Below are 17,228 nucleotides of genomic sequence, written 5' to 3' on the forward strand. Positions count from 1 at the left end.
TTGAACAGTCAACAATCTAAAGTTTTCAGTCAAAAAAAGATAATGGCTGAGAGCATATACAAAGTCTATAAAGTCACTGAAGTTGGGATAGGATAAATATACATACAGAATCTCAGAAAACTAAAACTAATAGTTACTTCAAAGACAAAGCAAAACAAATATACTGTAACACAACATACAGTAAAATTATGAAACTTGTTTCCTCAAAAAAATCAGCTAAGCTAAAAGCACATACAAATCATAAAGAGTTCACTTACTTGGATATTAATTTTCTAAACTCTAATACTAAAATTATAATATAATCAAGATGCAGAGTATAAACAAATGTACAAACAAAAATAAGCTTTTGCAAAGGAAATGTCATAAAATCTATTTAATAAAACTGAAGCACTTTATTCACTCGGAAGCTCCTCAGGCTGAGGTTTCCTGTTTTATTGTCTTCCAAGTACTTACCACTATCTGTAATCACCTCATTGCTTTTTGTTTACCTTTTAAGTCCATGAGAGGAACCACATAACCTCTAAATAGTATCTAAACAGCATCTAAAACAGTATTGAGCCCATAGTATGGTTTCAGAAATATTAGTTGAATTGAGTAATAATTGCCAGAGAATGGCAAAAGAGCAGCATCAAGAAATGGCAGCTGGGGCACCTGGGTGGCTCAGTGGGTTGGGTTGCTACCTATGGCTCGGGTCGTGATCTCAGGATTCTGGGATAGAGTCCCGCATCAGGCTCTCGGCTCGGCGGGGAGCCTGCTTCCCTCTCTCTCTCTATGCCTGCCTCTCTGTCTACTGTAATCTCTCTCTGCCAAATAAATAAATAAAATCTTAAAAAAAAAGAAAAAAGAAATGGCAGCTGAAATGCATTTTTGTAAGACAGACACATTTCTTTTCCAACAGTACTGACTTAGTAAGTAATTTTAGACATTTTCCATTAAAACAAATATATGTTGTATAACAGAACGAAAAGTTCAAATGAGGGGCACCTGGATGGCTCAGTGGGTTAAGCCTCTGCCTTCAGCTCAGGTCATGATCTCAGGATCCTGGGATTGAGCCCGCATCACGCTCTCTGTTCAGCAGAGAGCCTGTTTCCCCCTTCTCTCTCTGCCTGCTGCTCTGCCTACTTGTGATCTCTCTCTCTGTCAAATAAATAAATAAAATCTTTAAAAAAAAAAAAAAGTTAAAATGAGTATCTGAGATGTAAGACAAGACTTCAAATATGTTTTGTGATTATGTGGCCATTTCGTATTTCTAGGCCCTAAAGACATATACTTATTGTCTTTATTATTAGGTACTTCATGAAAAATATGACAAGTACTTACAAACTTAAATTACCTCTGCCCTCAGCCAACTGTCCAAACAGACTACAGGCCATCTGAGTAGAGCATTAATATACATCTTTCTATCTCCAGCCTCTAGTGCAGTACTTTCATGTCAAGAATGCATGTCTATGCAGCAATGTCCACAACAGCCAAACTAAGGAAAGAAGCCAGATGTCCATCAACAGATGAATGGATAAAGAAGATGTGGTGTATATATACAATCAAAAACACCCAAATCCTGCCATTTGCAATGACATGGATGGAACTAGAGTTTATTATGCTAAGTGAAATAAATCATTCAGAGAAAGACAATTACCATATGATCTCTCTGATATGAGGAATTTGAGAGGCAGGGGAGGGGGTCGTGGTGGGCAGGGAGGGAAAAAAATCAAAGAAGATGGGACTGGGGAGGCAGACAAACTATAAGAGATTCTTTTTTTTGTTTTGTTTTTTAAAAGATTTTATTTATTTGACAGACAGAGATCACAGGTAGGCAGAGAGGCAGGGAAGCAGGCTCCCTGCTGAGCAGAGAGCCCGATGCGGGGCTCGATCCCAGGACCCTGGGATCATGACCTGAGCCGAAAGCAGAAGCTTTAACCCACTGAACCACCCAGGCGCCCCAAGAGATTCTTAATCTTAGGAAACAAACTGAGGGTTGTTGGGAGGTGTGGGGGGAGGGAAGAGTGGCTGGATTATGGACATTGGGGAGGGTATGTACTACGGTGAGTGCTATGAATTGTGAAAGGCTGATGACTCATAGACCTGTACCCCTGAAGCAAATAATACATTACATGTTAATAAAATAAAAATTTAAAAATGCTTCTATAAAAAGAGAACATTCAGACTTTCATTTTTCTGCAAAAATACTGCAACAGGTACCAGATTTACCCTCTGGCGTGACAGGATAAAAAAGGGTGGGGCGGCTCTTTCAAAGACAATGGGCAACAGACAACAAAAAACACTGATTCCTGAGAGATCAGGAAAAAACAAGTTCGGACCCATGATTTCCCAAGCTTATTGATATAAGAGAGCTTCCAGGCCACATCAAATGCAGCCCCAAACCTGGGGACTCCCTAAGTTAAGGAAACAAAGCTGAGAGTCTGAGGAGACCAGGGCAGCTAGAAGCCACAGAAGAGTACCAGAGAAGAGAGTGATACACAGAGAATGAACTCCAAAGATATGCAGGCAGTCCCAAGGAGTATTAAGGTGAGTACTGAGCAATGCATGCAGGTAAAGACACTACCAAAGAAGGAACAAAAAGAACTATGAGAAAGGACTAGAGGTAACAATCTCCAAAGCTTACCAAGATGCAGCAAAATTGTCTCACATATCAGTCACACTAGGAAATGTCACAATCCATAGACAATTAAGATGACTATCCAGGATAGGGGCACCTGTGTGGCTCAGTCATTGGAGTAGACTCTTCATTTCACCTCAGGACGTGGTCTCAGGGTCCTGAGATTGGCCTGACATTGAGCCTGGTATTGGGCTTCATGCTCAGTAGGGAGTCTGCTCATCCCCTCCCCACCCACCACCCCTGTTTGCACTCTCTCTCTAAAATAAATAAATAATATCTTTTAAAAATTAAAAAAAAAGAGGAGAAGAAAAGTAACCACGATAGTCTTGCCTCCCTGGTAGGGAATAATTAGCCCTAGATTAAACCCTCCTTTGGTTACCCCAAGAAGTTAAACATAAAGGGAAGCCTGGGTGACACAGTTGCTAAGTGTTTGACTCTTGATTTCAGTTCAGGTCATCATCTCAGGGTCTTGAGACTGACTTCTGTCTGGGGCTCCACACTGGGCATGGAGCCTACTTAAGATTTTCCCTCTCACTCTCCCTCTACCCTTCTCCACCCCTCTCTAAAAAAAAAATAAGATAAAATAATGGGGCACCTGGGTGGCTCAACTAGTTAAGAGTATGCCTTCGCTTCAGGTCATGGTCTCAGGGTCCTGGGATTGAGCCCCATGTTGGGCTCCCCACTCAGCAGAGAACCTGCTTCTCTCTGTCCTCCCTACTGGTGCTCTATCTCACTGTCTCTCTCAAATAAATAATCTTTAAAACAACTTTATAAAATATACATATAGAATAAAAAGAAGTTAAACATACAAGTACCTTATGATCCCACACTTATTGGTATACACCCAAAAGAACTGGAAACAGATATCAAATACATGTTCACCCATGTTAATAGAAGCACTAATCACTTTTGGGTGAAAGTAGTCTAAATGTCCATTAATGGATGAATGGATAAACTAATCACGGTATATACATAAAATGGAATATTATTTAGCCATAAAAAAGAAGAAAGTATTGACACATGGATGAACCTCAAAAACATTATCCTAAGTAAAAGAAGACAGACACAAAACGTCACACTTTTCCATTTATATGAAATATCCAGAACGGATAAATCCACAGAGACAAAACACAAAATGATGGGTGCCAGGGCTGGAGGGAGAAGGCAATGAAGAGAAATTGCTTAAAAGGTAAGGAGTTCTACTTTGGAGTGATGGAAATGCTTTGGAACTAGGTAGAGATGATAATTATACAATACTGTGAATGTACTAAATGCTACTAAGTCATCCACTTTATAATGGTTAATTTATGTTATGTGAATTTCACCTCAATAACTTATTACTTGGAAAAATATAAAGGCAGAAAATGAAAATGGAAACTAAAAAATTGATATAGAAAAAAAATAGTAAAATGAAATTTTAAATTGGCCTTATCACTAGTCACAACAAATGTGAATGGTCCAAAATCCCTAAAAGGCAGAGACTGACAGATTGAATTTTTGAAAAAGCAAGAATCAACACTGCCCATAAGAAATTAACTTACTTTATTTATTTTTAAGTTGGCTCCATGGTCAGTGTAGAGTCCAAAACCAGGCTTGAAGTCACGACCCTGAGATCAAGACCTGAGCTGATGCTTAACCCACTCAGCCACCCAAGCATCCCAAGAAATGAACTTTATTTGTTTTCTTAAAGATTTTATTTATTTATTTATTTATTTGAGAGAGAGCACAAAGGGAAAGGGAGAGGGAGAAGCAGACTCACCCTGAGCAGAGAGCCTGGTGTGGGACTCAATCCCAAAACCCTGAGATCATGACCTGAGCTGAAGGCAGATGTTTAACCAACTGAGCCACCCAGGCACACAAGAAATGAACTTTAAATAGGGGGGCACAAATAAGTTAAAGGCAAAAAAATTGAAAAAATATATGCCACACGAATATTAATAAAACGAAAGTAGAAATGGCTAAATTAATATCAACGTAGTTTTAAAAAAAAAATAGTGAAGATAAATAAGGTCAATTTCATGATGATAAAGAGGTCAACCCACAAAGTAGATACAAAACCTGAAAGTTTATGTACCTAATTACAGTGTCACAGTACATAAAACAAAAACTATAATAGATAAATCCACAATCACATATAGTCAGAGACTGTAATACTACTCTCTTGTTAACTGATAGAACAGTCAGAAAATCAGTAAGAATACAGATGATCTAAACATATCAACAAACTTAACTGACATTTATAAAATATTCCCTCCAGTAATAGATAAACACATATTATTTTCAAGTGCACAATAATCAATTAATTTATCAAGATAGCTCACATTTTGGAATAAAACAATCCTTAATAAATTTATAGGGATTCAAAACAAAGTGTTATATAACCAAACTGTTAGTTTTTTATTACAAATTAAATTAAAAATCAGTAAAAAAAAATCTCTATGAAGTCCCCAAAATATCTAAAGCCTAAATAAAATATTTCTAAATAATGCAATGGTCAAAGAAGAAATCAAAAGAGAAATATAAAAGTAAAATGAACTCAATGAAAATTAAAACACAACATATGAAAATTTGGGCAATACAATGAATGCATAAATTAGGAAGGAAATTTGTAATACTAAACACCAGAAGAAAGTCTCAAACTAATGACCTTTGTTCCCACCTTAAGAAACTAGGAAAAAAAAAAAAAAAACTAAGCTCAAAGAAAGAAATAATAAAAGTCAAACTAAAAACCAACTAAATATAAGACAGAATCAAAAGAATAGATAATGAAACCAAAAACTGGTCTCTGAGTCAATTAATAAAATTGATAAACCTCTAGCCAAACTGGCCAGGAAAAAAAAAAAGGAAGACAAGGGATAAATTAAAAACTTTAGGAATAAGAAAAGTAATTATCACTAGAACTTTTACAAAAGGTTAAAAAGGTAATTAGTAAATATTATGCCTATTATAAACAACTATGATATAATGGACAATTCCCTTAAGAAACAGAAACTATGAAGCTTAACCCAGATAAAAAAGATGTCCTGAAAAGTCCCGTATCTATTTAAGAAATTGAATTTGTAGCTTAAACTCTTCTAACAAAAAACTTCCAGGCCCAAATGGTTTCATCGGTGAATTCTTCCAAAATTTAAAGATGAAACCATGCATATTCTGCACAAACTCTTCCAGGAAAATGAAGAGGAAAGAACACTTCCCAACTCATTTTATGAGGCTATCATTACCCTGATGCTGAAATAAGATACTACAAGAAAAGACTATAGGAAAGTATCCTTCATGATCATAGATGTAAAAATTTTTTAAACTAATTTATTTATTTAAAGTAGGCTCCACACCAATGTGAGGCTTGAACTCATGACCCTGAGATCAAGAGTTACATACTCCACCAACTGAGCCAGCCAGGAGCCCCTAGATGTAAAACTTCTAAACAAAGTTGTATTCTGTCAAATCCAGAAGAAATATAAAAAGAGAAATAGATATAACCAGCCAATTGGGTTCATCCCAGGAATATAAGGTTGGTTTAACATCAATAAATGTAATTCAACATATTCCTAATTTAAAAATCTTCCTAAAGAGGAAAAAGGCATTTGACAAAATCCAACATGTGTTCCGAATAAAAACTTTCTGCAAATTAGTGCAATAAAACTTCCTCAAGCTGATAAGAAAAAACATTTACAAAAGCCCTACAAATGGGGCACCTAGGTGGCTCAGTTAATTAAGCATCTGCCTTGGGCTCAGGTCATGATCCCAGAGTCCTGAGATTGAGTCCCACCTAGGGCTCCCTGCTCAGTGGGGTCTGCTTCTCCTTCTCCCTCTGCCCCTTCCCCCACTTGTGTGCACTCTTTCTCAAATAAATTAATAAAATCATTAAATTTTTAAAAACCTTACAATTGGGGCACCTGGGTGGCTCAGTGGGTTAAAGCCTCTGCTTTCGGCTCAGGTCATGATCCCAGGATCCTGGGATCGAGCCCCACATTGGGCTCTCTGCTCCACAGGGACCCTGCTTCCTCCTCTCTCTCTGCCTGCCTCTCTGCCTACTTGTGATCTCTGTCTGTCAAGTAAATAAATAAAATCTTTAAAACAAACAAACAAACCCAAAACCCTGCAATTAAGATCTGAAATGAAGAAAGTGTAAATTCATTTCTTCTGGATCAGGAGCAAAGTAAGAATATCTATCCTCACTACTTCTAATCAATGTTTTTCTGGAGATTCTAGTCACTCCAATAAAGAAAAGCAAAAAAAAAAAGCATCTCTATTACAAAGAAAAGTAATACTGTCTTCATTGCAGATGATATGATTGTCTATAAAGAAATTCAATTCAATACTCCACAAATAAGTTAATGGAAAAGGTGCGTTTAGCAAAACTAAACACTTGGCAAGAAAAAAATAACTGAAATTTTAAAAATATACACTACACAATTTCAGACTTCAAGTCTATAATGCTGTAGTGATCAAGACAGTGTGGTACTGGCTCAAAACAACACACAGATCAACAGAAGAGAAGAGAATATCCAGAAATAAACCTACTATTATATGATCAATTAATCTTCAACAAAGAAGAAAAGGATATACAATAGAAAAAAGACAGTCTTTTCAATAAATGATGTTGGAAAACTGGATGGCTACATGCAAAAGAATGAAACTACTACTTTCTTCCACCATACACAAAAATATAAACTTGAAATGGATTAAAGACCTAAATATAAGACCTGAAGCCATAAAAATCCTAGAAGAGAGCACAGAAGTAATTTCTCTGGCTATAGCAACATTTTTCTATCTACATCTTCTGAGGCAAGGGAAATAAAAGCAAAAATAAACTATCAGGACTACATTAACATAAAAAGCTTCTGTGCAGTGAAGGAAACAATCAACAAAACTAATAGGCAACATACTAACATACTAAGTGGGAGAAGATATTTGCACATGACATAGTCAATAAGGGGATAATACCCAACATATATCAAAAACATAAACAGTTCAATACTCAAAAAGCAAATATTCCAATTAGAAAATGGGCAGAAGACATGAACAGACATTTCTCTGAAGAATACATACACAGAGATGGCCAACAGACACATGAAAAGATACTCCTCACCACTGAAACTAATAAATACGATATATTAACTACACTGGAATTAAAACTTAATTTAAAAATTTAAAAATAGGGTTGCCTGGGTGGCTCAGTCGGTTAACCATCCGACTTCAGCTAAAAAGGTCATGATCCCAGGGTTCCAGGGTTGAGCCCCACATCAGGCTCCCTGCTCAACTGGGAACCTGCTTCTCCCTTTCCCTCTCCTCTGCCTGCCACTCCCTCTGCTTGTGCTCTCTCCCACTCTCTGTCAAGATAAATAAGTAAAATCTTTTTTTTTTTATTTAAAAATAAATAAAAAATAAAAATACATACTATTTGAAAGAGCATAAAAAATAATACTTGAATAAATCTATACAAGATATGCAAGACATGTCCACTCAAATTTAAAACATTGTTCAGAAAAGAATGTTAAAGACTTAAGTAAATTGAGTGAGACACTGTTTCCTGGTCAAAAGACTAAATATTTTTAAGTTATCAGTATCTCAAAATTGACGCATGATTCAATGCAATCCAAACTAAGACTCCAACAGGATTTCCTTTGTAGAAACTGACAAACTGATTGTAAAATCCATATGGAATACAATGTAAAAAGCAAAACTGGGAAGGTAGGACAAAGTTGGGGAACTAACACTACCCAATTATAAGATGTAATTACAAAGCTACAACTCAAGAGACAGTGTGGTACGGGCATCAAAATAAACAAACACATCAAAAGAACAGAACAGAGCTAAGAAATATATATGTGTGTGTGTGTGTGTATCTGTTTTGCAACAGAAGTACAAAGGCAAGTCAGTGAAGAAAGAATAGCCTTTATAACAAATGTGAATGAACAACTGGATTTCTATACATGCATACACACACAAATTTTTAACTTCAATCCTTCCATTGATAACACTGTACCATACAAAAATTTTAACTCAAAATGAATCTTGGGCCTAAAAGCAAAACCTGAAACTATAAAAATTATGGCAGAAACACAGGAATAAAATCTCTGTAGTTAGGCAGAGGAAGAGCTATTAGGTATAACACTAACAGCACAATCCATAAAAGAGCAAATGGACCAATTGGATTTTATTAAAATTAGAAATTTCTGCTTTCGAAAAGACTGTTAGGGGATAAAAAGTCAAACCACTAATTGGAATAAACCTTTTAAAGTATACACTTGTACTCATAACATATAGACAAGTCTCAAAATTCAACAATAAAGAAACAACTCAGTAACAAAAAAAGCAAAAAAGTTGGAACACTTCAACAAAGAACATTCACAAATGTTACATAAACATGAAAAGATGTGCAACGTCATTTATTATTAAGGAAATACAAACTAAAACCATAATGATAACACTACACTCCTATTAGGATGACTAAAATTAAAAAGACTATCCATACTAAATGTGGACAAGAATACAGCAGGGGCGCCTGGGTGGCTCAGTGGGTCAATCCTCTGCCTTCGGCTCAGGTCATGATCTCAGGGTCCTGGGATGGAGCCATGAATCAGGATCTCCACTCAGCAGGGAGTCTGTTTCCCCCCTCCCTCTCTCTGCCTGCCTCTCTGCCTACTTGTCATCTCTTGTCTATCAAATAAATAAATAAATAATCTTTTAAAAAAAAGAAAAGAATACAGCAGAGGAGACTCTATCATATGCTGCTGGTAGAAATGTAAAGTAATACCACCACTTTGGCAAATAGTTTCTCAGTTCCTTAAAAAGTTAAACACATATACACTACAGGATCAAGCTACTCTATTCCTAGAAATTTTTACTCAAGAGGAAAGTATATGTTTACAAAAAGACCTGAACAAGAATTGTCACAGCAGCTTTATTTATAAAGATGAAAAATGGAAACACATATGGCAATCCAGGAAATAAATGTGGTATATCCACACAATAAAACATTACTCAGCATTAAAGGGAAGGAAATATCATGGATTTAACAACACAGATGAATCTCAAGATAATTATGAGTGAAAGAAACAAAAAAGAATACATACTGAACAGTTGCATTTATATAAAACTCTAGAAAATGTATACATTGATGTATACATGTATATGGGTGTTAATTATAAGACAAAACTCATCAAATGGTACACTTTAGATATGTGCAGTATACTGTATGTGAATTACATCTCAATAAAGCTGCAGAAATAAAAACAAAAACTGTAAAGACATCATTAACAAAATACACTATATTTGAGGCCATAAAATGAAACAACACATTTTAAAAAATGATATCACACAAAGTATACTCCCTGACAATAGAATTAAACCAGAAATCAGTAACACAAAGGTGTCTGGAAAATTCCTAAATATTTGGAGGTTAAATAACACACTTCTTAATAACACATAATCAAGAGGAAGTCTCAGGGAAAATCATAACATGTTTTGAACTGAATGAAAATAAAATATAGAATGCAGTCAAAGCAGTGCTTTAGAGAAAAATTTTAGCTTTCTATGCTTATACCAGCATATAAAAAAGAAAACTCTCACATCAATATCCTCTTCAATGAGTTTAAGGAAACTAAGAAACAGTAAATGAAATCCAAAACAAGAAGAAATAATAAAAATAAGAGCAAAAAAGTCAATTAAGTTTTTCAAAACAGAAAACAACAGAGAAAATCAGGAATGAAGCAGAGTCCACTCTCATCACTCCTATTCAATATTTTACTGGAAGTCTTGCCCAGTGGAAAAAAAGAGAAAAATAAATAAAAGGTATGCAGATTAGAAACTAAGAAATAGAACTATCACTATTCTCAGGCAACATGGTTATTATTTACATAGAAGATCCTGTGGCATCTACAAAAGCATTCTGGAATTTAATTAGTGAATTTGGAAAGGTCACGGAACACAAAGTTAATATGTAAAAATCAATTGTACTTGTTATGTACAAGCAATGAACTGGAAATCAAAATTTTAAAAATACCATTACCATTAACAAAAGCCTTATGCACAAAGAAATACATACATATAAAGCTAATAAAATATGTATATACATACATATAAAGCTAATAAAATATTTCCTACAGGAAATACTACAAAACACTGATGAAAAAAATCAAAGAAACCTAAATAACTGAAGAGATATGCCATGTGGAAGACTTAAGATGTCAATTTTCCCAAAAACTGGTCTGTAGATTCAATCCTAATCAAAAAAAAAATTTTTAGACATAGTACTGGTGTGCTGATTCTAAAATTTACATGGAAAGGCAAACAAATTAGAATAGACAAAACAATCCTGAAAAATAAGAACAGGTTTGGAATACACGCTTCGTGATTTCAAGACTTACTATATAGCTACAGTAAAGACGACCATATGGTATTAAAATCAAGAGACACACATGGAGATCAATAAAACAGAGTTCAGAAACACATCTACATAAATATGGTTGACTGACTTTTGTCAACATCCAATGGCAATTTAATGAGAGAAGAAAACAGTCTTTTCAACACATGGTGCTAAATAACCCATAGTCATCTACAGAAAAAATGAACTTTAACTTGTGCCTCTCAAGTATACAAAAAACTGACTCAAAATGGGTCACAGAGCTGAAAGTAAAATGCAGAAGAGATCATAGGAGAAAAAGTGTGTGACCTTGGTTTAGGCAAAGAATCCTTAGATATAACACCAAACACAGAATCTATTTTTTAAAAACTGATAGATCACACCTCATCAAAATCAAACTGTGCTCTGCCAACGACATTATGAGAATAAAAAGACAAGCTACAGACTGGAAAAATATACTTGGTTATATACCTGACAACAGATTTATATTCAGAACACGAAAAGGACTCTAAAACTCAACAGTAAGAAATAACTATTTTAAATGGGCAAAATAGGGGCACCTGGGTGACTCAGTCGGTTGGGCATCTGCCTTCGGCCCAGATCATGTTCTTGGGGTGCTGGGATCGAGCCCCGCCTCAGGCTCTGCTTGGCAGAGAGCCTGCTTTTCCCTCTCCCTCTGCTTGCCACTCCCCTGCTTGTGCTCGCTCGCTCTCTCGCTCTCTCTCTCTAATAAATAAAATCTTTAAAAAAAAAAAGGGAATATATTTGAATAAACACTTTAACAAAGAGGTTTTACAAATGGCAAAGTGCTCAATACCATTAGTCATGAGGGTAATGTAAATTAAAACCAGAATGAGATGCCACCAAATCTATCAGAATGACTAAAATTTCTTAAACTAACAATACCAAGTCCTGGCAAAGATGCTGAACAACTGTCACTCTCAGACACTGTTGGCTGGAAAGCCACTTGGGAAAATAATTTGGTAATTTCTTAGAAAATTAACCATACAGTTACTATAGGATCCAACAAACTGACTCCTAAAAGCAAAAAACTTATGTTCACAGAAAAACATACATGTGAACATTTATAGCACCTTTTTTTTCTTTAAGATTTTATTTGTGTATTTATTTGACACAGAGAGCAAGTACAAGTAGGGGGAGCAGCAGGCAGAGAGGGAAACACAGGCCCCCCAGCTGAGCAGGGAGTCCGACGTGGGGCTCGGTCCCAGGACCCTGGGACCACAACCCGAGCCAAAAGCAGATCCCTAACAACTGAGCCATACAGGTGCCCCCTTTATAGCATCTTTATTCAAAGATTATTATTATAGCCCCATTTATACCATCTTTATTCAAAATCACCAAAATTGGGAACCACCCAATGTCCTTCAGTTGGTGAGTGGATAAACAAGTTATAACACATCCATACAATGGAATACTATTCAGACCAAAAAAAAAAAAAAAAGAGAGAGAATAAACTATTGATACATGCAACAAAATAGATGAATCTCAAATGCACTAGCTAGATTTAAAAAAAAAGCTAGACTCAAAAGGCTATATATACTGTATAATTCCATCTATATAACAAACTGGAAAAGGCAAAACTGTAAGGAAAGCAAATAGATCGGTGGTTGTCAGGGTTTAAGAGCTGAAAAGGGTATGACTACAAAGGGACAGTACAGTTTTTTTTGGAGAGATTAGTAATACATCTTGGTTGTGGTTTTACACAACTATATGCATTTGTCAAAAAGCATAAAATTATATACCAAAAAGAATGGATTTTGCTTTATGGTAAATAATTTTTAAAAATAGTTTATGGCAATTTTTTAAAAAAGGAAAGGTAATTTGGAAGGAACAATAATAATACAGATTTAAAAACAATGTCTCCAGAACAGGATCAGTTCATAAAAAGGGACACTCAGTTGGGAGATGGATTTCAAAATTAAGGCAGAAATCTAGTTACCCAAATTCCTGAATAATGTCATGAAGGTGAAAATGCTGATCTGCATATAAAGTATGCTTTCGGTCCTGATTTGTCTTAAGACTCTGAGACAATTCTAACCATACTCCACATCACAAATGAGGAAAAAGGAACAGTTCAGAGGCTAATGATCAGGCAGGGTTTTATTAAAGCCTTTATTTATACTAGTACCTCTCAGTCAAGGGTTCCTACTCTTAACATGCAATACCTAGATAAAATTCTAGGAATCTATGAAAGTGGATGAAACAAAAATTCATCTTCATTTTTACTAACCTCTAACTGGAATGTGGTATAGTTTCCTTAGGTTATGAATGTATGCAGCTAACTGTGGTAGAAAAAACTGGACCTCTATCTCTATCACTTCCTATCACATCATATTACCATAGATTCTCTGCTATCTTATTTTGTATGCATTAATAAACATTTATAAATAATATATTTGAGGGGGTCTTATTTTTAAGATTTTATTTGAGAGAAAGCAAGAAAGGGAGAGAGAGAGCACAGAGGGAAAGGAGAAGCAAACTCCTTGCTAAGCAGGGAGCCACAGGTGGGGCTCGATCCCAGGACCTTAAGATCATGACCCAAGCTGAAGGCAGATACTTAACTGACTGAGCCACCCAGGCGCCCCTAATTGAGGGGTTTTAGTACTTTGATTAACTTTATTTCATATAACTGGCTTCTTTTGTAATCTTGTGGATTTCATTTAACACATTTAAAATACATTAAACATTTTGGGGCACCTGGATGGCTCAGCGGGTTAAGCCTCTGCCTGCAGCTCAAGTCATGGTCTCAGAGTCCTGGGATCAAGCCCCGCATCGGGCTCTCCTCTCAGCTCAGTGGTAAGCCTGCTTCCTCCTCTCTCTCTGCCTGCCTACTTGTAATCTCTCTGCCAAATAAATAAATTAAATCTTAAAAAATAAATAAAATACATTAAACCTTTTAAAATACAAATAAAACATTATTTAAGAGAGGGTTCATAGGCATCCCTCGAACACCAAAAGGACTCACGACAAAAAGAAAGTTAAAAATTCCTGCTCTAAATTATCCTGCTCCCACTGTACACAGCACTACTTTTCACAGGGTAACTAACACCTTCATACATGCATGAAATGTCACTCTCTCCATGGGTATATAATAGTTTACACCCAAGACACGGAAATGCACAGCTTTTTATTTAACAATAATCATTATTTGTTTGCATTCACTAGATAGTAAAGTCCACATAAATTTTAATTATATACATACAAAGAGAGACCACAGACTGAATACTACACTGTTAAATGAAATGTGCTTTCCGAAACTATAGAGAATAGCCTAAAAAAATCAATCTAACCTACGATTCAAATAAAAAGGAATTCAATGAAATCATCTGAAAAGTGATCTTATGTTGCTAAAAATGCTTACAGAGGAATAGAAAGTTAAGTTTTGTTTTCTAAATCCTATGTTGTGCACATATTGCAATATCTTGTTTTCTCATTTAGAAAGTAAAAAACAGGAGCGTCTGGCTGGCTCAGTCAGTTAAGCATCAGACTCTTGATTTCGACCCAGGTGGTGATCTCAGGGTTGTGGAATCGAGCCCCATGCTGGGATTTGCCCTTAGCAGGGAGTCTGCTTGAGATTCTCTCTCTCTCTACCCTTCCCCCTGCTAGCTCTCTAAATAAACAAATACATAAATCTTCAAACAAACAAAAAAAGGATCTCAAAACCTCAAAAAAAACTAGATCACACAGATTTCTAAAATAAGATTCTTCTGATTCCTCAGGTTAAGTAATAACCAAGGGATACAGAAGTCACTTTTTTTTTTTTTTTTTAAGATTTTATCTATTTTCTTGAAAGAGGAGAGCACAAGTAGAGGGGAGAGGCACAAGGAGAGGTGAGAAGCAGGCTCCCCGCTGAGCAGGGAGCACAACTCAGGGCTCGATCCCAGGACCCCAAGACCATGACCTGAGCCAAAGGCAGATGTTTAACCAACTGAGCTACCCATGTGCCCCTATTTTGCCCATTTATTTTTTTTTAATTTTTTTAAATCTTTTAATTTTTTTTTAATAAGATTTTATTTATTTGACAGACAAAGATCACAAGTAGGCAGAGAGGCAGGCAGAGAGAGAGAGAGGAGGAAGCAGGCTCCCTGCAGAGCAGAGAGCCCGACATGGGGCTCGATCCCAGGACCCTGGGATCATGACCTGAGCTGAAGGCAGAGGCTTTAACCCACTGAGCCACCCAGGCGCCCCTATTTTGCCCATTTAAAATAGTCATTTCTTACTGTTGAGTTTTGAGAGTCCTTCTCATGTTCTGAATATAAATCGTTGTCAGGTATATAACCAAGTATATTTCTCCAGTCTAGGCACCCTAAGACAGCAGTTATTTAAACGATGAAAATGCCCTAACAATAGGAGTGAGTGAGAGTATCTATAACTCCAAGAGCAGCAAATTTCAAGGGACAACTGAAAATTAAAAAAAAAAAGAAAAAAAAAATTTTGTGGTCTGAAGATGATGTGGTCAGAAATATGGAGGAAAAAAAGAAGAAATATTTTTTGGAGAAAAAATAAATATGAATATTAAAGTAAATATTACAAAATTAATCCTACTACAAAGGCATTATCTCCTTATCTATAAAATGTATTAGTGAAATTTTTTTCAGTAGAAATATACTACTTACAGAAATCAAGAGACAAACAGAATTTGCTTTTCCATATTTCCTATCATTATTTGATGATAAAATAAAATGGAGCCACACAAATCATTCATAGTATTTCATTTTTATACATACCGTTACCACAATTTTTTAAAACCTTAACAAAAATGTAACGTGTTCCATCTATAACAACTTGCCATATCTTTACCCATATCTTGGAAATTTTTCATTATAAACAATCAAAATTATTAATCTTTAAATCATTTTTTCTGATTACAGAATCATTATGCACTCATCTCAGAAAATTTGTAAAATACAAAGAAAAAATTTCTTAAAAAGAAACCAGAATTCCCCATAATCTTACCAACTAGAAATAAACACTGTAACCATGTTATTTCTTCTAGGGGTACTACCATAAATATTAGTAATAATGCTATTAGTCAATATCTATTAGATACTTTGAGCTATTTTGCTAATAGCTTTACATACACTATTTCATTTTATACTTACAACAATCTTATTCAAGCAGGTAGGTGAATACTGCCATTTTACAGATAATTAACTAGAGATTAAAGAGGTTAGGAAACTTGCTTAGAGTCACAGAGATAACTGATAGATCTGAACCCAGCATTCTCAAACACCATGCTATATCACCATGAACGTATACAGAGAGAGAATGTTGTATTCTCTTCTACTCTTATATAACTTCCTAGGTCATAAAAATTATGAATGAAATTTATAATTAAATTTAATGTAACAGCATGTGGACATACCATAATTTACTTTATCACTCCTCTACTAGATCAGACCATTTTTTATAGTATTTAGCATGGTATGACTCGTTCAATACAAAAAAATAAAAACTAGATGAATGCAAGATTTGCTTGTCGACTTCTAAATTTAAATTAAAATATATTAATTCAACTTACTCTTTTACTGAGGCAAATAACTGGCCACATACTGCAACCTAATGTGCAGCAGCAACAAAGGCAGCCACAAAGTAGCCAACGTACATTAACAGGAAGGTTCTTCTTAAGACAACTGTTAACTCTGTTGATGCTGGCTTTAAATTCTTCGGGAGCTACCTAAAGAAAAATTTTAAGAAATAACAACACTGCAATATTAATGTCAATAAGCATGTCTCATTAAAATAATTGTTTTTATAATTTGTTATGAAAAGACTTTACTTTTGAAGTATATAAATAGTACCTAAGTAAATGACACTCACTTTTCCAGTTAATGACGAAGGGAATTCTGATTCAAATTTGTTGCTCAGTCCAAATCTATTTTTAAAAAAAGAAGAAAAATATGTCATTACACACACACGTTGAAAAAAAGCCATCTAACTTAATCAAAGGTCAAGTAAACAGATGCAACTCGATATACAGAGTAACAATGGAAGTTTGAAACACAAAAACACTGTAATCTGCAATGTATGAAATGTAACAAGCAATTTTAGCAGCTGAATAAAAACTTTTGTATAAGAGACTGAAAATACAGAAAGATATTACTTCTTTGGGACTCTGTTTATAAACAAAATATTAATGTAATGGAAAACAATACAATTATTCAACTTTGTAAAAATTACTGAGATTCTTCCAACTAAGTACCAGAAAGCTACGATCTCTGC

At 35.2% G+C, this 17,228-nt stretch overlaps 1 protein-coding gene across 2 annotated transcripts in view; it reads right to left on the reverse strand.

Annotated features, from left to right (window-relative positions):
• Window positions 1-17,228, reverse strand: part of CHIC2 (cysteine rich hydrophobic domain 2) — a 57,895-nt gene that overhangs the window by 17,853 nt on the left and 22,814 nt on the right. Inside the window, exons 2-3 of one of the 2 annotated variants that reach the window (XM_059383910.1) lie at window positions 16,827-16,881; window positions 16,612-16,683 (exon numbers count right to left, since the gene is read on the reverse strand). In XM_059383910.1, coding sequence (XP_059239893.1) covers window positions 16,612-16,683; window positions 16,827-16,881 — 127 coding nt within the window. Of the gene's footprint in view, window positions 1-16,527; window positions 16,684-16,826; window positions 16,882-17,228 lie in introns of both variants that reach the window. The other variant, XM_059383901.1, reaches the window with a different exon arrangement.

This window comes from Mustela nigripes, chromosome 1 (genome assembly GCF_022355385.1).
Source record: "Mustela nigripes isolate SB6536 chromosome 1, MUSNIG.SB6536, whole genome shotgun sequence".
Lineage (NCBI taxonomy): Eukaryota > Metazoa > Chordata > Mammalia > Carnivora > Mustelidae > Mustela > Mustela nigripes.